Source organism: Trachurus trachurus (genome assembly GCF_905171665.1).
Source record: "Trachurus trachurus genome assembly, chromosome: 17".
NCBI classification, from domain to species: Eukaryota; Metazoa; Chordata; class Actinopteri; order Carangiformes; family Carangidae; genus Trachurus; species Trachurus trachurus.
This window is the reverse complement of record NC_139900.1, coordinates 18,456,804-18,483,683: the sequence shown is the minus strand read 5'-3', so window position 1 is coordinate 18,483,683 and position 26,880 is coordinate 18,456,804. Positions and strand designations below refer to the sequence as shown.

The 26,880-nt window shown below is 41.8% G+C and overlaps 1 protein-coding gene across 2 annotated transcripts; it reads right to left on the bottom strand.

The window, feature by feature from the left end:
- Nucleotides 1–212: 212 nt before the first annotated feature.
- Nucleotides 213–21,388, bottom strand: cnpy1 (canopy FGF signaling regulator 1). Of its 2 annotated transcripts, XM_083991929.1 has the most exons (7): nt 21,303–21,367; nt 20,299–20,364; nt 17,509–17,611; nt 15,198–15,313; nt 3,095–3,307; nt 1,367–1,463; nt 213–391 (listed from the first exon to the last, which is right to left on the bottom strand). In XM_083991929.1, the coding sequence occupies exons 3-7, from the start codon at nt 17,600–17,602 to the stop codon at nt 351–353; spliced, it is 561 nt and encodes a 186-aa protein (XP_083848055.1). In that variant the 5' UTR covers nt 17,603–17,611; nt 20,299–20,364; nt 21,303–21,367; the 3' UTR covers nt 213–350. The 2 variants fall into 2 exon arrangements, with proteins under 2 accessions (XP_083848055.1, XP_083848054.1); XM_083991928.1 differs by lacking the exon at nt 20,299–20,364 and having other exon boundaries at nt 21,303–21,388.
- Between the last annotated feature and the right edge of the window lie 5,492 nt (nt 21,389–26,880).

Below are 26,880 nucleotides of genomic sequence, written 5' to 3'. Positions count from 1 at the left end.
CCGGATTAACACCTACACTTTTGAGGAATTAACTCTCACATAGTTGAATCAAACTAACCAAGTGTTGAATTAACACTGTATTTTTAACGTTTAACACCAACACTGGAAATTTAACACTTTTGAATTTGCTGTGTGGGTCTGAGCCAGCCAGTTAATAGTGTAATGATATTTTGAGATGATGTCAAACCTAAAAAAAAAACTAAAGTGCACAATATTTTTAGTCAGGATTTCTCCTTTCATTTATTCAAAAAATGTCATCGATCATTTGTCAAAAACTGTTTTTTTTAATATATAGATTTGCCTCTGCTGGTCTGTTGGTCCCACCTTCGTCCTCTGATGAGTGTCCGACACTACAGCTCCTCGTTTGTGTGGCCGCTTTCTCGACAGAAGTCTGAAACCAAGAGCAGAGACAAACACGTCAGAGTCCACGTCCACATGGACACATGAGACATGAGGTTCATCAGGATCGGTTTCTGAACTACAGTGCTGTGAGTTTGTGCTTCAAGACACATTGTGAGACAGACCTTATAACCTGGACACTGTTCTACGGATCATTATACAGTCATGGTGTAGTTCATCATACACCAACATGTTCCAATTGGTGGAGGTTTGCTTTAAAGGGATATTTCAACATTTTGGCAAATTCGCCCATTGCCATAATCCCTATAGTTTTAGGAGTGGGTTCGTTACCCTTATTTGTCAGTGCAAGCTGTTTTTAGAACGGCGGGGCAGAGACGCAAGCTGCTCAGCTAATGCTATGGAGGCATATGATATTTCTGCGTTGTTTTCGAGATAAATACATAACCAGAAATACACTTCAGACACGGTTTCTGGGTGGAGTGATTTTAAAAGCAAGTAGTTCTGAATATTTGCTTCATGTGTCGTAATGTTACATATTTATATGTTATTATCTCATAGCGTGGTAAATGTGCAGGTCACAACTTGTCCACGAGAGCGTTTTGGAGTTGTTGGATTGTGTATTTAGCTGGAAATACTGTGTAGCTCGCGTACTCCCCCGTTGATCTTAAAACAGCTTGAAGGTAGTGAACTGAGTCCTATAGGGATTATGGCAATAGGCAAATTTGCCAAAATGTTGAAATATCCCTTTAAGATAAGTGCAGTCTCCGCTTCTATGAAATCTATTACATTCTTCGTTATAAAATCTTTGATCTCAGGAATTTTGTGTGTGAATAAAATCACTCACTTTTTTATGATTTAGCAAACAGCCTGAACTTTACAGCTAAATACGCGATTCAAATCAGAATTAGCTCCGATTGCTGTCGCTGGGCCCAATCGCTTGAGTACACTGTAGTGTTCCTATAGTAACAGGAAGTACCAGGAGGTAGAGTGAAGAAGCTGCCGGTACCTGACACTCTGCTGCACAGCTCCTCCTGAACGTCCTCCACGTCCCGGCTGAACAGAGAGATGATATCATCCTCCAGCTCCTCCACCACCGACTCACACTGAGACACAAACACAAGAGCAGAGGAAAGGCTAAGCCTGGGGGGACAGCTCGGTCATGCATACACAACACACGCAGAGACACACACATAGACATAAAACAACAGCAACGCACTGTTTTCACTTTTTTCTTTTTTTTGCACAATGGTGGGCACGGCGCTTGCAGCGTGGAAGCCATGTTTTTTTTCCTGTGTTTGCCAGTTCGGCCATCTTGACGGCTCGGTGGCCACAGGGATGATGCGTTCACTGACTCCAGCCTCGGCCCCAGACACATCAGGGCTGTTCAGAGATGTTCAGCTCCGGCATTAGAAATCACAACAGCAGGATGTTGATCCAGGTTTAGGATGATGTGGATTTATGGTACTAACGCAGGTCTACCAAAACCAGATCTACAGATCTACACACACACCTCAATCCTCTGAAAAACTGCTTCTTTCATTCATTCAGCGTTCATTTGATCAGATTCTCTGCACAGACCAGATTGACTGTTATTGATGTGTGTGTAAATAGGTTAAAGGCTGCATTTGAACAAGTGAGCTGCTGCTGTTTGCCACATGACGCTTGAGTTGCATCATGTGACCAAAGCATTAGCAGTGATTTTTTTTTTTTATGAATGAAACAAACATGTGGGTCATGTACCAGCTGTGGTGCAGTTGCACACGTCATGTTACTAATCCAGCAAAGATCCTGTTTTAACTCCCTGACTGTGTGAGTCTGAGCCTCTTAAAAAAAAAAAAAAGATTCACACACACATACACACACACACAAACAGGGCAGAACAAGAGGACTCATCTGACCTCAACCAGTGTCTCAAAATATGAGTAGAACTGATCAGATAAATAACAGACAGCAACGATTGTAGAAAATAAATCAATAAATTCTAGTTTTAATAAAAAAAAAATGTATATATAAAATGTTTGAATTTAAAATAAACTTTTAAAATATTTATTCAGTATTTGTTTTTTTAATTTAAATTTCTTAAACATTTGCTTCAATATTTTTTTTGTTAAAAATGTGAATAATCTGTTTTTGTTTTACAGTGTAAAAAAGATGTATTAAATAATAGAATGGGTATTAAAAAATCATTATCATAGTTCAATAAAAACATAAAGATTTTTATTTAAATGTAACAAAGATAAATCAACATGTCTGGGATTAATTAAACAGGATTAAATTACTGTATTTAACATTATAGTAATTAATTAATTCCACAGTTTTTCTGAGAGTCTGCATTATATAAAATCATATTTACTTTATTTAATTTTTTTTCTCTGTTGTTAAATCACAATAACTCTACTTTATAATGCTTCCTGTTTATGCAGTTGGCTGCTTTTGATTGGACGGAGCAACACGTTTCCTCACAACTGATTCATACAGATTTAATGAAGAAACACGGTTTAGCTAGTGGCTGGTCCAGGACTCGCAGAACTGAGGAACCCAGTCCTAGACCTGGTCCATCCTGGTCCTGTAAACCTAGTCCTTTAATCCTGGTCCTTTAAACCTGATCCTGTAAACCTAATCCTTTAAATATGGTCCTGTAACCCCACTCTTGGTTTGTAAATCCACACTTATCTAAACATTCAGTCCACAGTTCCACTCCAGTCACTCCAACCAGCGTCTGTCTTGTACTCACTGCGAACTTCAGGCCGTCGGACCCCTGGGGGCCGTCGAACTGGAAGTTCTTGAAGTCAGGGAAGTCCCCGGTGGCTCCGCTGCTCCTGGGAGCGAACCTCATGTACTGTCTGTGCTTGGTGTCGGGGTCCACGTGGAGGGCGTAGTCGCTCATGCTGCCGCAGACGCCGTCCAGCAGCTCGCTGAGGTGAGTCTCTGAGCGGGCGAAAGGGACCTGGACACGAGCAGAGACACAGAGACACAGAGAGACCATCAGCTGCTGCTGGAGCCAGTCCACCACAGTCCTGAGTCCCGATTCACTTAACACATGGGGAATAATGGGAATAATAATAATAATAATAATAACAATAATAATAATAATCAAGCTAGCACTTCCTGTGTGGCTGCCTGACAACCACACAAAAGGCCGTGCTCCTGGTGAGGAAGAAGAGCGGCTCTTCCTCAGAGAGGTCATCAGGGTGAGCTCCCGTTTCCGCTGGTTTCTCCCTCCTCGCTGCCCAACTCTGACTTTTAACCTGTGTGAAGACCCTCCCCACCTCTTCATCCAACCTCCGCCGTCCTCTTCCTCTCCCCCCTCCGAGGAGGAGGAGGAGGAGGAGGAGGAGGGTGTCTAGACGGGTCAAGACAGGTGCAGCGCCCCCGCTCAGGCGGATGTTGGGTGACAGGGGTGATGGGACAGGGTGGTGCTCTCTCCACCTCTGACCAGGCTGGAGAAAAGCCAGAGGGAGGGGTCGGCCGGGGTGGTGGTGGTGGTGGTGGTGGGGGGGGGGGGGGGGTGTTGGCTTCCTGAGAAAGGTGGGGTGAGTGGAGGAGGAGATGGAGGAACAGGAGGCCTCAACAGAAGCCAAGTGCAGGGTAAACAGCTCATCTCCTCAGCCGCCCCCCCTCCTCACCCCCCAACGCCCCAACCCCCTGCCCCACCCACCCTTGCTCCCCTCTCCCTGCCTCTGCTGCCTCCTTTCAGCCATTCATCCTCCCTCCACCCTCCACTGATCAAAGGAGGAAATCTTCCTTGTCTTCTGTGGTCAAAAGGTGGCAGGGTTGTGTGTGTGTGTGTGTGGAGGGGGTTAGTTTGGTGTGTGAGTGTTTTGGGAGGGGGGGGGGGGGGGTACAGCAGTGACAGGAGGACGTGAGGGTGCATGGGGAGGTGGGGGTGTTGGAGGGCATCTTGCAGATGAACTGGATTTTGTAACAATGCAGATTTATTATTCCCTGACCCCTTTAGTTGTGTTCCCTTCCGGGCCAAGCCCACTGATTACATTATACACACACACACACTGACAAAGGGCCTCTCCACCATCTGGGTTTCTTCCTGTTCTATGTTTCTAGCCTGAGCGTTAAAGCCCCAGTATGTAACTTATTTGGCTTTTTATTAGCAAAAATCAAATATTGCTTTCATAAATACGCATTTCACTGAAGTCGAATCACAGCCGCATACAAATGAAAGCTTTCTCCTACCTTAGAATGAGTTGTTACAAGTCGTTACAAATACATAAGTGGGTGACGCACCGAACCGAACCGCATGTTGCATCGCCATTTTTTTACGTTCAGTGGCAGCGTGACTGTAGGTAACCACGGAAACTCAGCGGAGCTATGGGCTCGGCCTGTTAAAACTGTCACCACTGTGTAGTGTGAGGAAGGACGGAGGCACTGATGTTGCATTCAGGTGCAGTCAGGCAGACGGCCGTCGGCAAACCAACCGGATGTCATTTTACTGGACGAGAGAAAGACGGTAAAACGTGGGTCAGGTAAACAATACGACATCACCATGACAACATATTGTCACGCCTGTATTGTTTTGCCTCGTGCTGATGGACCACTTGTTTACATAGAGGCTTGTTTATCCTGTTACATGCAGCGTCTGTTGTCTGTCTGACATCTGCCCGATTTCACGTGAATGCAACATCAAGAATACGTTCCGATATGCAACCGCACCGCTAGATGGGGGGAATTCCTACATACTATACCTTTAAGAAAATAATCCTCATCATCTCTTCAGGACCTGGTTCTGTCCTGTCTCTGGTCCTCTGGAGCTTGACATCACTATTTTGCTGAGGCAGGAAGGAAGTCACCATAATGTTACAGCATGGGGTCAAAGGTCAGAGGCTGAGCTCTGAGGGATGTAGGTCACACTGGCCAATGAAGATGAGGTTCAGCTGTCAATCAAAATCCGTGATGACTTTGACACCGAGCTGACACTTCATCCACTGAGGGATATATTATTCAGTATTATTATTATTATTATTATTAGCTTTTACTATTATTCATTATTATCATTGTTGTTGGTTATTTATTTTAATGAATTGTTGTTGTTATTATTATTGTAGAGTTTAGAATAAAAACTGAGGTAGGGCATTAAAACAAGATGAAGATGACAATTTATCCTCGAGGTCTCTTCACCTTTACCTTTGTTTATTGTAATTAATGAATTAAATGAAGATTATTTTTCCACTTTGAAGATTTTAGTCATGTCAAGATGTTTAAAATTCAGCAATTGGGATGATTTAGAGAAAAACAAATCTGACTTCTGATACATATTTACTTCATTATACATTATACATCAGATATAACATGAGTTAAGTTATTTGTAGGATTTATAAAATAGTTCAAATGACAGATTTAAACTGGCTTTCAATGTTTAACCTCTGAGGACACAGCTAATAATCAGCTGTTTTCCTTCTCACTTCATTTTATTTGTGAAATAACAAACAGGAACAATCCGATATGCTCAGTTGGAAATTACATGTATTATTTTATAGAATAAATATTATTGACCATCATAATATATAAAAACTACTTTGTATATATAATCCCTAACATAAAATCACATCAGAGTCAGACAGAGCTGCAGCTGCAGGTGAATAACTTCAACAGATCAAATCTTCTCCATCAACGATCATCATCATCCTCATTGTGACCGGTGACACATCTGTTCTCGTCATATAAACACAGAATTCAGAAAACTGGGTTTGAAATCTAAACTCAAACTAAGTCCTGAATCTCGTCCAACCCCCTTTTAAAAAAGAGAAAAGAGAAGCCCCCCCCCCCCCCCCCTCCGCTCCCTCCTGCCCCCACAATGAAACCACGTCGGTCCATCTCCGCCCGTGGGCTTGGGTCTGAGTCATTATCATGCCATGCTACAAAATGGTTTGGAATTAAAGCCCTTCCCTGCCAGTCGCAGCCTGGTGAAAGGAGCTGTCAGTCACAGCGTTGTTTGAAGAATGGGGCGGGGGGGCAGGGGCGGGGGGGTGCGACCAGTCGGGCCAGAGAATAGGCTTCTCAGGGATGCTATCCTCCATTCAATTCCCATTGGACAGGGAGCCATTATTGCACCGCTGTGGACAGGGGCCTTTCAGTTTCATTGTCCTGGTGATTCGGGCCAATGAAGACTCATAAATTAATAATAATAACAATAATAATTTATCATCAAAGCGCAGAGACGGACGGAGAAGCCGAGATGTCATTTCAGATTGTTTAACACGTGGATTAGTGAATAGTAAAGGTTTGACTCCGTGAAGCCGGGAGAGGAATACGAGTTTGTAATTAGCAGCTAATTGTGAGTTGGACATGACGCAGGTCTGCAGGGGTGAAGACCATGAAGGACAGGTGAGGAAAAAAAAGGGAAATAATAATAATAATCAATAAATGATAATAATTGTTTATTTCAATAATCTGTTTCATTATTTGTTTCAGGACTGATTCAATTTCTGAGTGGGAAGCCAGTGAGGGATCATTTGGCACTGTGGTCCTCACACTTATCAACTTGAACCAGATTTAGAATCAGAATCAGGTCTGGACCCTCCCGGATGAACGCCAGACTGAAGTCAGAACCGGAGTGAGTGTGTGAGACTAAAACCAGGACGAACCACACTACACCTAGAGCAGCAGTAAAGTAGAAGTGGTTTAGACCTGTGGTCTGAACCGTGAACATGCTGACCCCCGAAATGATCTGAATTATGGTTTTAAAATAAAAATATATAAAGAGAAATATAAAATATTTACCAATTCCTCCTCCTCCTTATGGCTGCCAATTTACTGAGAGGTTTCCTAGATTTTATTAATTTTATTGACACCTGGAGCACCTTCTATATCTCAGTGGATAGAAAACGCTGTCCGTCCTCTTGCTGCTCCAGGGTCAGTCTGCAGGGCCAGCTGTTCTAACTAGCCAGCTGCTGGAATAGTCTCTACTCTGATATCTCAGTGAATGTCTCTCTCAGTTGCTGATGTCTTTAGAAAGACGTTTCTTATCATGCGACGTACAATCAGTAATCAATATGATGTCTGAAATGTACTTCTAGCAACCAGAATGCATGTAATAAATGAACTAAGAGTCAGTGTGTTGATGGAATGCTTATAAAATCTTTGAGTGGGACACTCTGACCAATGGGGCTTGGGATAGGGACATAAATGACATCTTGCTGAGAGCTGGATATGAAGACCATTATTATAACAAAGAGAAAGTTGAGATTAACGTATTAAAAGAAATTATTTTTCAACAAAGTAAAGATAGATGGGCATTAGATATCTGGGGTAAACCAAAGCTGCGTACTTACTGTGAAATAAAACAGGTATTTGGCCCAGAAAACTATGTTTTGTATAATTTGTCTAAAAAGAAAAGATCCCTGTGTGCTCAATTGAGAGCTGGTATTCTTGGTCTTCATATCGAGACAGGCAGATATGTTGGCACAGCAGAAGATGATAGAATTTGTAACTTATGTGACATCCGAGAGGTGGAGAATGAAATGCATTTTGTGTTCTACTGTCCTTTCTATGACTCTATAAGACGAAAATTATTTAGTAAAGTAGATCCAAATAATGAATTTGTGTGGTTGGACGATGCTGAGAAGCTAAAACTTCTTTTTTATTTGAATATTTTTGCATTTTCTTTATTTCTTGAAGAGGCTTGGGCAATGAGACGAAGAGCGATATATTGTTGAGTACTGAAAGTAATCTGAAATTGTTTATTTATGTCACACCTGTGTGGCAAGTAACACCAACAGGAAGGACTGTCTAGTTTTTGTTTTTTTGTATTTGTTATTGTGTCTTGTAATCCCATATGGGATGGGCCACAGTGGTGGCATGACACGAAAATAAAATATTCATTCATTCATTCATTCATTCATATAAGTGTTAACACGTAAGCTAAGACTTACATAGGGAATGCTCATGCATGTGAACACCAGGCCACTGGTGTATAAAAATAAAACACTTGAACCAGGTTAGGATAACTGGGTAGAAACTCATAAAGAATAAAGGAGAGGCCCTCACCCTGGTCTCATCCTGATCTCGCTGACAAAAAGTAGTCATCCGCCACTTCTCTTTTCACCGTTCTCAATCTGCTCAGCTAGTGTTCCTTTCTTCTGTTAACAGGCAGCTGCACCGGTAGAGCGCCTGCTCAAGTGTTTAAAACAATCTTAGAATTATTAGTCCGTTGTGAGACCAAGATGACATTTCAAGCACTATTTTTTAATATTGCTGCCACACCAAGGGTCATGGTCAGTTTCTGAGAGATCCGGTTACCATTGTGAAACTCATATTGTTAAGTAAGTTTGACACACTTGAGTTTACTAAGAATACCAACAACTCATTAAATTAAGTTGATTTTTTAAAACTCATTATGTTAAGTGAAAGTAAATAATAGAAACAAGTTATGATAATATTGAGCTGTCCACTTTTTGCAGTTCAGAGTAAGACCCATGGAGACTCCTCAGGTCATATAAGTAGACTTTTGCTGGATTCTAATGGACTGCCTTTGTTCATGAACCATCTACTGTATAAGTCAATATCAAACTCTTTGTATTTTCATTGTTTCTTGACTCTTGAATGTTTATTAACTTATTATTCTTCATTCTTCGTTATGGACCAGGAAGAATCTGGTTGTCTAGCATCGGCTAATGGAGGTCCATGTAATAAATAAACAAATGTAATTTTAAAAAAAACTTTGTCCGTACTGAATTGAAGTGTTGCAGGAAAGGAGCTAAAGGCCCACAGGCCTCGACACAACAAGAACTTCACGTAGTCCCAACTGTTCCCTTTTTGCTCCCGACGACTTGTCAGTGATGAACTTAAACATTTTCCGATTCGACCTCTTGACTCCGCTTTGCACGTCCTCTTGAAAACCACATCCTGTTCCTCTATCGCACACAGATGAGGCTGATATCCTCCATCTCCTCAGCGTTGTTTCTGTTGAAATTCTTCTTTCAGACCCCGGCAGAGGGAAAACAAAACCTCTGTGGATGTCCCCCTCGCTCAGTCACATTTCTGGGCCATGATATTATGTGTCACTGTGTCAGCCTGCTTTTGTGCATCCTCTCATTCTCAATGCATGACTTCCCACCGGTCTCTATGAGCTCAGCTCGCTGCTCCAACTAAGTTCAATGTCTTTGGAGGCCTTAAATGTGTCATTGTTGCAGCAGGCAGGTTTAACTTTTGTGCCAGAGAGCAGCCCAATGCCCCCAGGAAGTCCTACTGTGAAGGGGCCAAAGAGCAGAGACTTAAAACCTGCAAATCCTCCCCACTGATGGCATCTAAGCTGTGACATCCCTCCCTCTCCGATTCACAGCAGGTCAAAAGCTGCTGAAAAGGAGGGAACCGGGAGGGCATGGGATCAAGGTTTGGCTTCTTCTGAGCTCAGCAACATTTGATGGAGCAAACAAAGCAACAGGTGGAGGTTGGTGTCAGCAAGGAGCAAGAAGATGAGCCGCACTATCCTGGTAACCAGCACCACCACAAACAATCTCTAGTGATGAGACATTCTCTGTTAAGTAAAGGTCCTTACAAACCAGGTATGTATATTTGGTGCGGGTAATTCGCACGTCAATATTTCTGGTTTTCATCACGAGTGGTTTCGTACAAAATGCAAATGTAACCGACGAAAATGCAATGCAATAATATGTATTTCAGAGTGAGGTCGATTCGTCTGAGCTTTTGCCCGGCGACTGGACACGTCGACCAATCATGTTGCATGAAGGTATACGCAACACCGTGACAACAATGTCAACAACCTGTGTCTCCCACCACCCTGTCTTGTTTGACAAGAGACACAAACCGTTACAACGACAACAAATGAAGGAGGATGTGTGCTGAAGCATCAGGACGGTGATCAGACAGCGAGCTGCTGTTGTGGATGTAGTAGAGTTGGTAACAAGACCAGAGTGGCACAGCAGGTTTGGCCAACCTAAACAAACCAACGGGTAGGTGTGCGTTATCCGGTTTTAAGGCAAAGAACCACCCAACTTTGGTTTGAAATTGTCGCGTCTGTCGCATATGTGCTCAAAGTTACCCACCCTGGTAGACATCGCTCCATGGATAGTTGTAATGCTGTATGCTCAAAATTACAAATAAAATAAGCAAAAATATCCACTCCAAAACTGAAGGGGGAGCTGTATTACTGTATGTAATAATGCAATAAATTTTCACCTCATGATGTAATAAAGCTGCAATTTAAAATAATTTGCCACATTTTTTTAAATAAAATTCTTGAACGCATTATGTAATAAACTTTGCCGCATTTTGTAATAAGTTACATAATGCACCAAATTATTACAAAATGTGGCAAAGTTTATTACATATTGCGTTCAAGAATTTTATTACAAATGTGGCAAATTATTACAAAATGCGACATTATTACATCACGAGGTGAAAATGTATTACATTATTAAATAATGCAGCATTACAGGAGCTCCGTAGGGAAGAAAAAGGGACAAGACTTTAAAGACAGCATTAAACTGAAGGCTCTAGAGAGCCTGATGTGAAGTTATGTGGGTTTCATTTATATACCAGTAGCTCTACTTCACAACAGAAGTTATCTCAAAGTGAGCAGGTCTAGACCTTCTCCTTGTGATATTATCTAGAGACCCAACACTTCCCACCGAGAGCTGCAAAGGAAAAAACCTCAAACAGAGCGGGACTCAGGCTGAGCGGCCATCTGCCCGGACTGCTGGGTAACAGAGGTGTGACATCAGCTTCCTCTGTAAAGCGAAGGTAAAACAGTCAGTGCTGATGGTCAGTATAGATGTACATGTGAGCACAGCACAGACACATTGTCTTCTGTTACACATGGTTGTGTGACATTAAGTGGTGGACCACTAATTCTACTCAGTCACTCGTCATGAAGAGGTTGTCTACAGCTCTTGACAAACTGTTGTCTTAATGGAAACACCGTTTTCAAATTTAAAACTTCTCTCATAGGTAACAGCAGTTGCACTATTACATCATGAGGTTGCGTTGTAATCAGCACGGAGGAAAAGAGCTGCAACTTGCCTCATTTTATTTCCTCCAAATGAGTTTTCAGTCAGTCAGGCCTGTTCAGCAGGAAGGTGTCATGACACATCCGCATACTTCATGGCTGTTTATTTTGTATCCATGCACAATGAAGCTAATTTGGAGTTTGACTCCAAACACATTGTTGATTAAATCCTGACTTTTTAAAAATGTATTTATTAGGTGAGTGTCAAGACTTCATGATAGATCATTTGGTAAATTTGACACAACACGACCCAGTGGAAAGTCACATGCATTAAGTTGATGATGATGGATGGATTTAGAAGACCATATGACTAATTGAGCACATCCAAACATGGACCAACAGGTGGAGTTCATAAAATTAGAATGTCAAAATACTAAAATATTTTCAGTAATTATTTTTTTTGTATTTTAATTAAAAAAGTGACACTTTCTTATTTTGTAGAGCAGGCGTGGGCAAACTAAGACCTGCGGGCAATATGCGGCCAGTTGGGCTTTTTAATCCGGTCCGACAAATATTGTTAAAAAAATTGTCCAAATTATAGCAAAGACCACAAACTTTGATGCACCGGGAGACCAACAACACTGCTCCACCTGAAACTGAATTTAAGTTTTCTTTCACTTTTAGGTAATGGTATTTAAATGTAATTTATATTAGTTCACACAAACACTCTCCATCTATCTGACTGTAAAATTTGAAAACTCATTGTGGCCCCTGAGCTGAAAAGTTTGCTAACCCCTGTTGTAGATTCAAGCCTGTTTTTGTTTAAAGGGATAGTTCAACATTTTGGCAAATTGGCTCATTGCCATGATCCCTATAGTTTTATCTAGGTTTGTTACCTACCTCGGTGCAAGCTACGCTACGGAGGCTCATGGGATTTCTTTGTTTCCCTCATCAAACTCATCAAATACACAATCCAACAACTCCAAGTTGAGTTGTTTTCAAGGTAAATTCATGCAAAACCGTGGATGCGCGTTCCCGTCGGAGGCAGTTTTTGGGCAAGCAGTCTCTGCATTTGCCTCGAAAACAACTCTGTCTCGTAACGTTCTGTTATTATCTCATAGTGTGGCGAATGTGCAGGTCACAACTTGTCCACCAGAGTGTTTTGGAGTTGTTGGATTGTGTATTTGATGAGTTTGATGAGGGAAACCAAGAAATACCATTAGCCTCCGTAGCGTAGCTCTGATCAGCTTGGGGCTCTTCTCCGCCGTTCTAAAAATAGCTTGCACCGACAATTAAACGTAACAAACCTACTCCTAAAACTATAGGGATTATGGCAATGGGCCAATTTGCCAAAATGAACTATGAACTATCCATTTAAATTTCAATGATTCCAGCTTCCAGGGTTATAGTGTTCCTCTGGGCCTCCAGAGCCCGCAGCACATTTTTACTTTGTGGACAAATCCCGTCATTTCACAGATAATACATCTTAGTGCAGTCATCCACCCTCACATCAGTCAGAGCAGCTATCAGTGACAGTCTAAACAGCCTAAACAGGGATTTAAGCTGAGGAAATCAATAGCAGAGCTGGACACCTCATGATAGCCTGGTCCCTGGGCAGCAGAGGATGTCCACTCTCCAGTGGGACGTGACCTCATTAGACCAGGAACAATAACCTGGATCCATAGCCTCACTGTGTTCACACAGCTTCTCTCTCTGTTGCAGACACACACACACACACACACACACACACAGTACCATCACAGATCAATCAAGACTGTAGCGATCCATCCACATCACTGATCACAGCCTTTCTGCAAACAACAGCACCCAGGTCTTAGTTTTATTTTGAATGAGGGGGAAACAGAGACTGTGACTGGGAGGATCCACGTTTCACTACCACAGAAATCAAGTGTTTCCTCCAGTGTTGTTGTGTCTGTGGTTATGTGACTATGGTTGAAAATTAGCCAACTTGGCTGAACCGGCATGTTTACAGAAATGTTTATTAATGTGCACTGTCTCTGTATATTTTAAACCAATAAACTAAACTAAACTAACATGAACATACTGTATATAAAAGGAGCAAGACCCAACCCAGACACGGGAGGAACTCACTGTGCTTTAGGCTTAATCTACACTTCTTTTTGAAAACTGTGTTTTAAAAAAACAACAACTGTGTTAAAAAAAAAAGTTTTTTAAAATGATGTCTGTCCTGGTTATAATTTTTCCTCCACACCTTAAACACATATGTGACCATTCACATACACAGTAAATACACCAAGACCAGCTACAGTGTTTCCAAAAGTCCCCAAAATAATGCGGACAGCGTGAGGAAACGTAGCAGAAGTGATATGAAAATGTAGCAGTGTGGACGTAGCCTCAGGACTGACCTACATTTCAATATTCTGCAGTTTTAAAGCGCTCAAAACAGAGTTATGGAAATTCAGACTCCCTGATTGGCTCTCATTAGTGGACTAGCAGAGGTGAATACACCGTGATAATGAATTACAAGTGTAACTGAGCTTGTTGTCTTTGCTGTGGCTGTTGTTCAGCTGAATTCTGTTTTTCATTTTGATTGGATGACCAGTGATCAGTGACCCTGTTCTTCCACATGTTTAAGAACATCCTGTTGTAGTATTGTAGAATCTATTGCATGTGTCCATTATGATGCCCCAACAATGATAATGAGCTATTGTTAGTATTTTACCAGCACCTACACTAGCTTGTTATTTCCCAATGTTCACTGTGTCCCGTGTCTGTGTTTTTCCCCACTGTTGTTATGTAATTATTCATTATCTACGCCTGTTTGAGTGATATAATGGCTAGAACAGGGGTCTTCAACAGACCCCCCTACTATATACGTACAGCTCTGGAAAAAAAATAGGGGACCATTTAAAAATTATCAGTTTCTCAGGTTTTACTATTTATAGATATGTGTCTGAGTAAACTGAACACTTTTGTTTTATTCAACTACTAACAGCATTTTTCCTTAATTTGAAATAAAAAACATTGGCATTGAGAGCATCTAGTTGCAGAAAATGACAACTAGTCAAAATAACAAAAAAGATGCAGTGTTTTCAGACCGGGAATAATGCAAAGAAAACAAGTTCAATTTTAAACAACACAGCACTATTAAAAAAAATATTTTAAGGAAGAGTTCAGAAATCAACATTGGTGAAATAAGTAACCCCAATTTTTTTTTTTATCATGGCAATGGTTTTTATACTCTACCTGGTTTAATATGATTTGGTTCAGGTGATCACCTAATCAATGGCTCATTAAATAGAAGGAGGTGTGCATCTGTTGGAATTCAATAGACACTGGAAAGGAATTGCTGCCATACGTGATGATTTATTAAGAAAAAACTGGAGTGGCCTCTTTAATTTTTCCAGAGCTGTATATTATATAAAACCGTATTTTATATTAAATTGAGCTTAGTGCCATGTATAAAAGTACCTTGTTATTTAATACTAAGCTTTTTAATAATAGACAGGTTTATATTCATATATTTATTTAGGGGGCCTACTACTGCCATTTATAAACAGACCCTGTTAACTGATACCAATGCCAATATAAAGAATGTCTGTCAACTTAATGATAATCATGTATTGACGTTTTTATTTGTAACTGAAAAAATAAAAAAAACTTTAATGCCAAAATGTTCTTGCTGTCCCTTGTTCCTACTTTGTGCAACTTGCTCATGCTCATGGGACGTGTTTTTAAACAGTTTTAAATGGAGCAGTAGCCTCAGTGTTTGTAATGTAGAATTTTCTCTCAGTTGTTTCATTCTTGGAAGTATTTTGTCCTTCTGGGCTCCTGTACTGAGACCTGCTGATGTTCATGTCAGGCTCACATGACAGGGCTGCAGTTTCAGTCAGACAGGTCACTGTGAGGTCAGGTGAAGCACGGTGCTCTGTACCTTTTTGTCCTTCATGGTCCCGTCAGGGTTGAGTCTGAAGCTGCCCACGTGGATGGTCTTCTTTGGATCCACCTGGCTGATTGAGTAGTTCAATTCATCCACAATCGCTTTGCATGCTGGGAAACACAGACAGATGTCAGCAGAACCAAATGATGTGTGACACCCTCACATCCATCAGCTGAGACAACAGGTGCTAATTTGATTCTACTCTGGATAAAACTTAATTGTGATGTCTGATGTCTTAAAATGTCTAATAGTGAAAAACACAATAACATTCAGTTTACAACATCAACACAAAACAGAATGTGATGAGGACACAGATCTCTGGAGCATGTGACAGAGACTGTTACATGTTGGCCACCACACTCATGTGATGTAACCCTCATCACATAATCAATATCAATACTGAGAGGGTGTGTGATGTGCTCAGGTGTAAGGCTCAGGTTGTAGTGAGCAGAAAACATCAACAGAAATAAAAAACTGCACACATATTTTTACTTCCATTTTTTTTCTCCCCTTGACTTTAACCTCTTCCCCTTATTGTATCCACCACTTTATTTGCCCATGATCCATTGCGTCACACCACAAAGGAAGTCGGTTTTCAACTTCCGTTTCACCCCGTAGTAGCATTCTAGCGAGCGGCTAACTGGTAGCGTTAGCCACCGGTGTGGCACCAAATGTGGGGGCTCCGGGCTGCCAAAACCGCCCTGACTAATTTATTGTTTGTCAAGTCTACAAAACGAATTACCGAACAAACACCACCACTTCTGTGTGCACGCCTCTGCAACTAGTCATGGCCATCGTAGCCGTTAGCTTTGCTGCCGCTGACAGCTAACAGCAGCAGCAAACTAACATCAGGACGTCAGCTGTCAAAACCCTCCCGTTGTCGGACACGACATGAAACTACTCCAGTTAGCTCAGTGATGTTGTAACTAGGAAATATTTTTTTCATGGGCCATTTATTGAGTTATTTAAGACATTGCTAACAGCTAACAGCTAACGGTTAGCCCAGCTAACGTAAATCTAAAATGTAATGAATGGAGTGTCATGGCGACATCCAGCGTCGTTCTCCGTAAAGTGGTGGATAAAACTGTGTTTTATATTAAACTGGGCCTGTCTATGCGATGTCATACAGTGAGTAAGGGGCCTTGCCATTGCCATTTATAAACAGACTTCACTGATGGGGAGAGGGAGGGGGGCGGGGACAACATCTGCACTGACTTTTTATTTAAAGGAGAATTACCGTTTTTTTTTACAACCTGGACCTTATTTCCAGCATAAAATATGATCATTCTCACCCAGATAACTTTGGTGTCATTACAGGTTGTTCCGATGAAATTAGATCCAGCCAAAAGCCGCGTATAATGTGAGTCTACAGGGCAGCGGAATGCAGCCTCTAAATAACACATTATCTGCCGCAAAACTCATTCATTTCACCAGTATTTTGTTATGATAGGCTAGTGCTATTCCCCTCTGAGTCCCGGGTTAGCTGTTATCAACATCCGGGGTCTGTGGGTTGACCTACTAACCTCTGACCTGGATGATGTCATCTCCGACCACTGCCCGGCTCATTCTGATAATAATTATTCCACTTCGGCATTCGGGTCCATTTTTAGCGCAACTATCCGGAGCTTTAGTGAGTCCAGGTTGCGGAGAGGAAGCCTGCGGAAGCTGAACTTCATCCAGCTGCTCATTTTGTTCTGACAAGTCGGAAACACGCAGAAACGAACCGTAGCATTAGCGAAGCAACAAGCCACGCCGTGCGGCGGTCGGAGGTCAACCTACAGACCCCGGATGTTGATAACAGCTAACCCCTGACTCAGAGGGGAATAGCAGTAGCATATCATAATAAAATATTGGTGAAATGAACGAGTTTTGCGGCAGATAATGTGTTATTTAGAGGCTGCATTGCGCTGCCCTGTAGACTCACATTATATGGATATACGCGGCTCTCGGCTGGAGTTAATTTCCTCATCATCAATCATCAATTGCATGAGCATGATAATTGCATGATAATCATGAATACAAGCTATTCAAATTTACGTTTTTATTTATAACATAAATGTGGAGACAAAAAATATTAAAAAAATGTCTGTTGCCGTTTTTGATTTTGGCTTAGCACCTGTGATCATGTGACACTGAGCTCCATCACAACGTTAAAACTACAGATGTCTCCACACTGATTAGTTTTTCTGAAAACTTCGGGGTCAATGCAACACTAAATATTTTACAGAAAACTGCGAGGACTTGCAGAGAACTACAAACATGTCCTCCAGCTACGACTGGTTCTGACGTCTCTGTGTTGACTCACCTGAGCAATACAGCATCTGGTCCCTCTTCCCCTGGCTGCTGCTGATGAAGACAGACAGCAGCACCACAGTCATCTGAGTAATCCATGAGGCCATATTGATCACCTGACAGCACACACACACAGGCACAGGCTGGAGTGAACAGCAGCACTAACTGATACATCACATCGGGGGCTGTAGGTGCTGAGGGCTGACGTTCAACTGAATCTTCAACCAGCCAATAATCCATAATCATTCATCCATTTGTATCAGTTTGACATAAACATACTATTGATTTGACCTACGTCTCCATAAATGTAATGAATCAATTCAATTCAGTATCTTCACTAGTTTTAATTATGTTACAGTCATTCATTAAAGGGATAGTTCAACACTTTGGCAAATTGGCCCATTGCCATAATCCCTATAGTTTTAGGAGTAGGTGCGTTACCTTTAATTGTCGGTGCAAGCTGTTTTTAGAACGGTGGAGCAGAGCCGCAAGCTGCTCAGAGCTACGCTACGGAGGCTAATGGGATTTCTTGGTTTCCCTCATCAAACTCATACGCTACGAGCTACTACGCTATGAGATAATAACGGAACGTTGAGATGGAGTTGTTTTCAAGGTAAATTTATGCGAAACCGCAGTTTTTCAGCAAGCAGTGTCTGCATTTGCCTCGAAAACAACTCGGTCTGGTAACATTCTGTTATTATCTCATAGCTTGGTGAATGTGCAGGTCACAACTTGTCCACCAGAGCGTTTTGGAGTTGTATATTGTGAGTTTGATGAGGGAAACCAAGAAACAGCTTGCACCGACCATTAAAGGTAACAAACCTACTCCTAAAACTATAGGGATTATGGCAATGGGCCAATTTGCCAAAATGTTGAACTATTCCTTTAAGACAGGTAACATAAAGAATGGAAGTACACTGCAACTCCCAAGATGCATTTCTTAACAAACAGCCAATCAGCAAGCGGTTGGAAGCTACAGATGACTGCACTGATAAAACTCACATATGCACACATGCTCTTATCTGTGACTGATCTCTACGACAACAGCAGTTGGACTCATGAGTATTGTAATGTTTAAGACAGACAGAGTCTGATTTTTCAGAAGAGGTGTGTTTGTTTGGATCCTGAAGTTTAACAGAGTCAGAACCACATGTGGGTCCTGTCTGAGACTGCTCAGACCTTCAGAACCCTGATGAGCTGCCTGTCACCGTGCTGAGGTCTGACTATCATCTGGAACCACAGGACATGAGGGATCCTTTATTGGCTCCATCAGTGCTTCTCTTATCTCACTCACTTCCTGTTCCTGTGCAGAATGAACATCCTCTCTATGAAACTTTGCAGAGACATTTTTAAACTTTATCTCATAACTGAAGTGTCCAAGTGAAAATAAAGATGAAGATGAAGATGATTTAATTACATGTTTACTCTAGTATAATCAAGTGAAATAATAGTTTAATTTAATTCTTTATTGGAGGTTCTTGGATGTTGCATTCAGGATATAAGCTTTATTTGTATAAATATGAAATATATTTTTTATTACTGACTTATTGATCATCACTGGAGAAACCATCATTGTTGAATATTAATGGCAAATCATGTTAAGTGAATTATTTGAGCAATTGAAAATCAGATCAAACACATGATCAGGTGTTTTCAGTGTAATACAGCCAGAAGATCATGATCAATTAACCAGTGCTATAAATTAAATAATAGTTAATTGATTTAATATAATATTCCATCTTCTACTCTTTTCATTCTGGCCATTTACATTTTTATATCACTTTATATCCATTTATATAGTTTTATGATGTCAAGTCTGCCTCAACCCAGCCAGTACAGTGCTGATGTGCAGTGAAGCATTACAGTGTGTTCGTCAAATAAACATTGGATAGTGCAGAAGAAAGTAGGCTATGCTGCTATGTTTCCCTCTGAAATGTCATGCAGTGGAGGTATTGCAGCAAAAAAAAATTATAAGTGTTGCTTTGACAGGATTCAGAACTACATGTATTTTAGTATTATCTAATGACCAAGCAGGTTAAACTACTGAGTCAGCTAACACTGCTTCACTACCTAAGGCTTAGGTTACGGTGTTACAGTTACAGTTACACGCAGTGTGTTGCTTAGATCCTAGCAGCAGTGTAATACAGTATGTGAGCAGGGTGGCAAGCTGCATAGAACGATGATTTGAATATTAGCTCACATGTTAATAGATTAGAGCAGACACACTGGCTGTAAGATATGTCACGTGATGCATATGTGTGTCTCTTAATCTTAACACTACAACTAATCTGTTTTACATGCATGCAGCTCCCAGCAAAAAGTGACAGAGAACATGACTGTTGATGTTGTGTCAATCATTAGGCTACTGACATCTCACTGATTTAAAGAATCTGAGTGATTTAAAGAGTGTGTCATTGTAGCAGCTGCATGTGGAGACAGACAGCAAACCAGTATCTAACTGATGAATCCTTAAATAAAATGAATTTATAATGATGCGAAATCCAGCATGCAAGTATCCTGCAAACTTTACAGTGCAAAGTAGCCAGCCACTCTCAAGCCGGGCGATGCAGTGGTCAATGCATTTTACAAAGTCAGAGGGTAAGAAAGTAAAGTGCATTAAACCAACAAGATAGTCAGCTAATAACCACTTCACCTGGAGTGTCTCAGGTTGTTTGTGCAACACAGACACAGCACTGACAGGAGTGAGGCAGACAGACAGTCAACTAACATGAAGGAGGCATATTTTTACAGTAATAGGCTATTTACTATTTTACCTGTTTCAACACCCTACTTGTTGATTTACCTGTGGAGGTGGGGCTCCAGGGTTGAGGGTGGGGGGGACTCCCCAGTCCTCCTTGTTGTTTGAACCCTGACAGACAGGGGTGCAGATCCGATGTCAGGATTGGGGGGGACACAAAAGTGATTTTTTTTTTGGGCCTGTATGCAACTCATACCATGCTACCATAAATCACTCGCCATATCATTCAAAAAGTACTGCACAGGGAATCATTTATTGTGCTTACCTTTCTTGTTTATTTGTCCTAAACAGCCAACAGCATGTATCACTGCTTACTCAACGGTTATATTAGTGAATCATCATTTTAAGATCCCCAATTCTTCTCCCCATCTTCCTTTTCTCCCAGTGTATGGGCCTAGCCTACTTTATACATGATTAATTGATATGGATGAATATCAATAAATGAAGCCCGATGATTGGGGAGGTCATTTTTTTTAAAGCCTGCTGATATAATCGGCATCTGAGTCAGAAATATATTTGTCAATCATGATTTGTTCCACCATTTCAATCATTTATCATGTGAATCTAAAATGTGAAAAATGTGAAATCTGAAAATATAGCCTACATTTGATCAATTTTTAATATGTATTAAATAGGTATATAGGGGCATGTCCCCCCCCCCCCCGTCCCCCCCGGGATCTGCACCCATGCTGATAGACAAGTGTCCTAACTCCAACAGTGAGCTGCTCTGGTGAGAGCTGAGTCCACACCTGGCAGCATACCTTTAGGAAACTACGCAACATTGTTTCCGTAAAGTTTAAATTGTTACAAGTAGCCTAAATATACTGAACAGTGATGTCAGACCGTGCTGGTCCTCGGTCCAGTGAATGACCCGCGTGACAGTGTACCCTCTTTTTTCTGGACTGTCTGAACGCAGAAGTGCAGGTGGACTCGTGTTACATTACCTGTCTACAGGTATGACCGTCCACCGCAGCATAAAATAACCGCTTTTAGCTCCGACATGGCGGCGGTGCTGGTCCCACATCAGCGCTGAGAGGTAGCTGTCTTACCTGGTGAGGAGAGCGAGCTGTCACCGACCACCTGTTGTCCTCATGCTCGGTCTGTCATCTCATCTCACTGACAGGCAGCCGTCGTTCACGCTAAACGCTACACACGGTCCAACTTCCGCTTCGTAATTTCAAAGTAAAATCTTTATTGCTCAAATAAAGTAAACCCGAGCCCTCCGCGGGGGGACTGAAGCAACAGCGGCCGTGTAGTGGAAGTCTACGGTGGGTGAAGGTGGTGTCTGTCCCCGCTCTTCCTCCACTCTTCCATAACACCTACTAACCTACACCACCCGGGCTTTTATGTTGAAGGTGCCGTCGGCTGCTTCCTGCTCGCCGGACGCGGCTCAGCTGACGGTGAACCGAGTGTCAGTTTGTATCCGGACGTGCACGGCTGTAGTGTAGCCACGTTCAGTCAGCCAGCGGCCCCGCCAGCCTATCATGTTGCAGACTGGGAAAACGCGGACCAATCAGACAGCTGCGGTGTGTGCCGGGTCTGGTTAAGTCAGTGAAGAGAATCACGCTCTGTGTCGTTGGATGAGGCGTTTAATGACCCGCTAAACAATAGGTTGTAATTGAATAACCGCTCATAAATATTTAAATAGATGAGGATCATTAAAGGAAAGGAAATATATAAATGTTGCCTATCTAATGTATCTCTGTGTGTGGGCCCACCACGTGTATGCGTGTGTGTACCCTACGTGTGTGTTTGTGTGTACAGGCAGCCAGGTGGTGTCTTCACAGGGGGATCTGACCTGGTTTCTCTGCCACTAATTGAATGTTATCTGTAACATCAAGGTCTCGGCTGCACAGGTAGATGACAGTGTCCTCAGACGAGCAGAGTGTGGTATAGGACCAGGATCCAGAGCAGCTGGGTAGAGCACTCAGGGTAGACTCAGCAGTAGTGCTGAGGACGAGCAGCTGTTCAGGTGGTGCGCTGTCAACATTTCTCAAAGTTGAAACGTCACCAATCCTGCATCAGGTTTTCAGAGCGATCAAGACCTCCCACATTCCTGGCCATTACTAAAGCATAACTGTGGGCCAGGTAGACACAAACTATTAATCAACCCAGCTAAAGTGACATAATGGTACTTTCTTTTCCCTCTTCTATTAACCTTGACGCTATGTAGAGAGAATGAGGGCCTCACCTCTGGGTTACCTGTGAGTGGAGGAGCGGAGGGTGATTTGGATGAAAAGGGTCTTGACGTGGACTCTGCCTGGTGAGGATTGTTTGTGGTCTGAAAACCATGCAGTCCAATCACAGGTTGGCAGAAGTTACACTGCTGATAGCCGGTTCTGACCAGTTCACCAGGACAATTATGAAGATGATATAAACCAAAACAGATGCAAAATGTTTCACGCTTTAACCTTTTTTTTTATATACACCAAGATCTTTACTTTACTTTACTTTCCCTTCAAATAGAACTTGTTGTTTTAAATAATAATTAACTAGTTTTAGTCTTTTACCTCTGATGTATTTATAGGTTTATTTATTGTATTGCATTTGCATTTCTACTTGTAGGTTTATTAGGTTATTGGGAGTTATAGCTTAATTTTATATTCAGGTCTGCAATTCTGATAGAGCTGTTATCTTTTTTATTGATGCAATGAATGACATACTACCATAATACTACCATAATTTCCTGTGAAGGATTATTAAAGCAGAAGTAAGCGATCCGGTTAACGTCCTGTCAGCGGATGGAGTTAGCAGTCCCCGCCCTCGTCCCTACATCACCACATGCACGGGCATCGTCCTAAGTCTATGCAACTGCCCCCATGGCGTGCACACACAGAGAGGACCGTCCCTTTATGCCGTTCTCTCTCCTCATTGGATAAAGGTTGTAGGATACAAGGAAAGTTTTCTCCTCGGCTTACAGCAGAGCAGAGTGACTGACAGACCCATGTTTCAGACCAAACACTCTAGTGATTGCTGTCGGATATAACTATTTAAGACTCATATTAACACAAACATTCCGCTTACTTCTGCTTTAAAGTATATCTATCTATAGAGCCCGTCCACACTGACACAGGTTTCAGTGAATCCGCATCAAGTTTTTTATTTATTTCGTCCAGACTTTTGAAAAACAATGATGTCATACCCCCCAACACTCCAACCTGTAACCTGAGCCACACTGATAGACGTATAGCTAGTCTATGGACGTAATGTAACAAAAACAATGGCAGACTATTGTCAGCTCCCTGTTTGCACTGACACGACTCCTTGTCAACATTTAACCAACTTATAATATGCTTAATAAGCTTTCCATCTCCTTCTCTGGTTTTGGTGTTTATGTGTGGCAGCGTTACAGCGCCACACATGCTCCACACAGGCCTGGAGTAGTACTACAGCATTTTGAGTTGTTAGTGGATGTGTGTGTACGCAGATATTTCTTTGTTTCTTTATATTTTGGGTGAAGCTCCGTTGTCTGTGTGGACAATGCCATCTAGTCACTAGTACTGTTAGACTCCCCCTTCCTCTTTTCCCACTCCACCTCAGATATAATTTCCTCCTCCTCCCTATTAATAGCCTAACTCACCTGTTTACAATTCTGCAGGGCATGGTCAAAACACGCCCTCTGTGTGGGATGACATAATGGAGATACGTCCATCTGCATTGACCATGTCTGCCATGTCAGGGAGGACGTTGAGAATGTGTTGATGATAACAGTGTCTGTGATGTGAAGAGAACAAACACTGACAGAGAGGGCAGGTCGTCGTGTTGACCTTTAGCCACACATCTGAACTTCAGCAACGTAGGTAACATAGCCTACTATGTATGTACGTGTATGTGTACGTGTATGTGTATGTGTGTGTGAATATGTGTGTGGAAAAGGTTGATGTTGACCAAGATGAGAACAAGGTCAAGGTGAACACATATCATGTGATGTGATCCATCTACAAAGAGAGATTATGTGACTGTTTTGAACAAAGACAGAAACGGGTGCTTCATGCTGCACCTGCTTATTCATGTAATTATCCAATCAGCTAATCAGGTGGCAGCAGCACATTTTCTCTTTCTGCCTCTCTTATCTGAAAGCAACAGTGAGGGTTTGAAGTTGTTGTATCAGTTCAATACAAAATGAAATAGCTCACTTTAATTTGTCCTTTGTTTTTAAATAGATACCCGCTGTTATTCTTCAATAGAACTTCCATCTACCATCCATCACCAGTCCTAAAACATTACCACTCCCTGACTGAATGAATTATTAAAGCCTTCCGCTGAAGAATCACAGACATAAATTACATTCAAAACTAAGAAAACAAAACAATGTTGATATTAGGAATATATTTAACACTGACAATGTGTCATTTTATGCTGAGAGTCAAAAACCACAGTGCAGTTAAGGTACACTCTATATGGAAATACCTGGTGGGTACAATTTGCATAAAAACGTTCTGTTCCTCCTCCTGAATATCTGTATTGTCTGTACTGCTGGCACAGCCATCATCACACAGTGTCATAAAACATCAGTGAACATGCACGTTTTTGTTCATCATTTGTAAACCGATGCATTCAGATAGCGTTGAACACACTGACCTCATCTCTGTGTTCTACAGAGCCACAGACAGACAGCAGCCAAACACAGACACCAGTTGCTGCTGTGTAGTTTGAATTAGCAGCACTGTGAAGGATCCAGTCCTGCTTGTCCATGTTGTTCATAGTCTTGCTCCTCTGAGGGCAGGGTTGATCACTTTAACACCACTTAAAGGGATAGTTCAACATCTTGGCAAATTGGCCCAGTTCCATAATTCCTATAGTCATAGCAGTAGGTTCGTTATCTTTAATTGTCGGTGCAAGCTATTGTTAGAACGGCGGAGCAGAACCGTGAGCTGCTCAGAGCTACGCTACGGAGGCTCATGGAATTTCTTGGTTCCCCTCATCAAACTCATCAATACTGTAGGCTACACAATCCAACAACTCCAAAATGCTCTGGTGCGGTGGTGGAACGTTACGGGTCAGAGTTGTTTTCGAGGCAAATGCAGAGACTGCTTGTTGAAAAACCAACCCCAGACAGGAATTTGCATGAATTTTCCTCGAAAACAACACGTAACGTTCAGTTATTATCTCATAGCGTGGTGAATGTGCAGGTCACAATTTGTCCACCAGAGCGTTTTGGAGTTGTTGGATTGTGTATTTGATGAGTTTGATTAAGGAAACCAAGAAATCCCATTAGCCTCTGTAGCGTAGCTCTGAGCAGCTCGCGGCTCTGCTCCACCGTTCTGAAAACAGCTTGCACCGACAATTAAAGGTAACGAACCTACTCCTAAAATTATAGGGATTATGGCAATGGGCCAATTTGCCAAAATGTTGAACTATCCCTTTAACGTCACAGCTGTATTGTATTACTGAGCACAGTTGTGTTCCCAGAACTGTATGTCTGACCGTCTGATCAGTAACACCGGGGGCCCCCGGGGAACAGTGCTCTCCCCTTTCCTCTTTACATACACATCCGATTTTCAGTACAACACAGGGTCATGTCACATTCAAAGGTTCTCCGATGACAGCCATTGTTGGGTGTGTGGAGGGGGGTCAAGAGGAGGAGTACACGGGTGTGATGAAATGAGCAATGAAAGCTGTTTGCTGCTTAATGTAGTAAAAACCAAGGAAATTGTCATGGACTACAGGAGGAAAAATTGCCCAAATCTCCTGTTTGCATCAGTGGGAGAGATGTGGAGGTTCCGTACATATGCACTCTGAACCCATACAAGCACTTTTAACCTTTTTACACGCACCTTTTACCCACATATTTATTTATTGTGTTTTTATGTAGGCCCTACTTCTGTGTTTCTGTCATTTGTGTTTTTCTTGTCATTGTCATGTATTTCCCTAAACTGCTGTCTGTGACATTTTTAATTTCCCCTTGGGGATTAAATAAAGCCATCGATCTATCTAACAGGAAACTCTACACACACCTAGACTACCTGTTGTTACCAGTTGTGTGTAGTAGCTACTGCAGCAACTCAACAGCTCTGGTTTTTTTCTGTCTTTTTGACAGTAGCAGTGGTGGTGATTATCACCTAACAAGAGCTTCAGCCATTGCTGTGTTTGCACAAGAAGAAGAAGTTATAATACATCCCCTGAGCAGCCATGTCTTCAGGGCAGACTGGAGGCCACAGTGACAAGACAGATAAAACAAAAAAACACAAACATCAGGGAGGAACTCATCCCAACATTTGACAAAAATGCCCCAAATTTGAAAGTAGTTCTGATGGAAAAGACGGAATGTGCAATATGAGCCACTAAATATGTCACTTCCTTGCAAAACAGAAGCTAACACAGTGCTCATTTTTCTGTTGTATTAACTTCTGTCATTTATGTGCATGTGTGAACATTTACACCTGTAGGTGTGTGTATACTGTGTATGTGTGTATTTATATGAATATACAATTATGCATTAAGTTTTTCTTTTTTCATTTTCTCATTTCATTGTCAGTTTATTCTATTAGTATAATATATGAGTATATTGTATTTTATTATATAAATATTGTTGTCAGAATTGTATTTTGGCAACACACTGAAAATGTCATTGGCACTGTATGTGGGAGTGAGAATGTACTAAGTAGCATCCCTGTCACTCAATCA

Coding starts and splice junctions, on each gene's coding strand:
- cnpy1 (XM_083991928.1), bottom strand. CDS start 17,602: ATGGCCTCATGGATTACTCAGATGACTGTGGTGCTGCTGTCTGTCTTC. Junction 1,464..3,094: donor CCGACGGCCTGAAGTTCGCA/GTGAGTACAAGA, acceptor TTTGTGTCTCAG/TGTGAGTCGGTGGTGGAGGA. Junction 392..1,366: donor GCTGTGCAGCAGAGTGTCAG/GTACCGGCAGCT, acceptor TCTTGGTTTCAG/ACTTCTGTCGAGAAAGCGGC.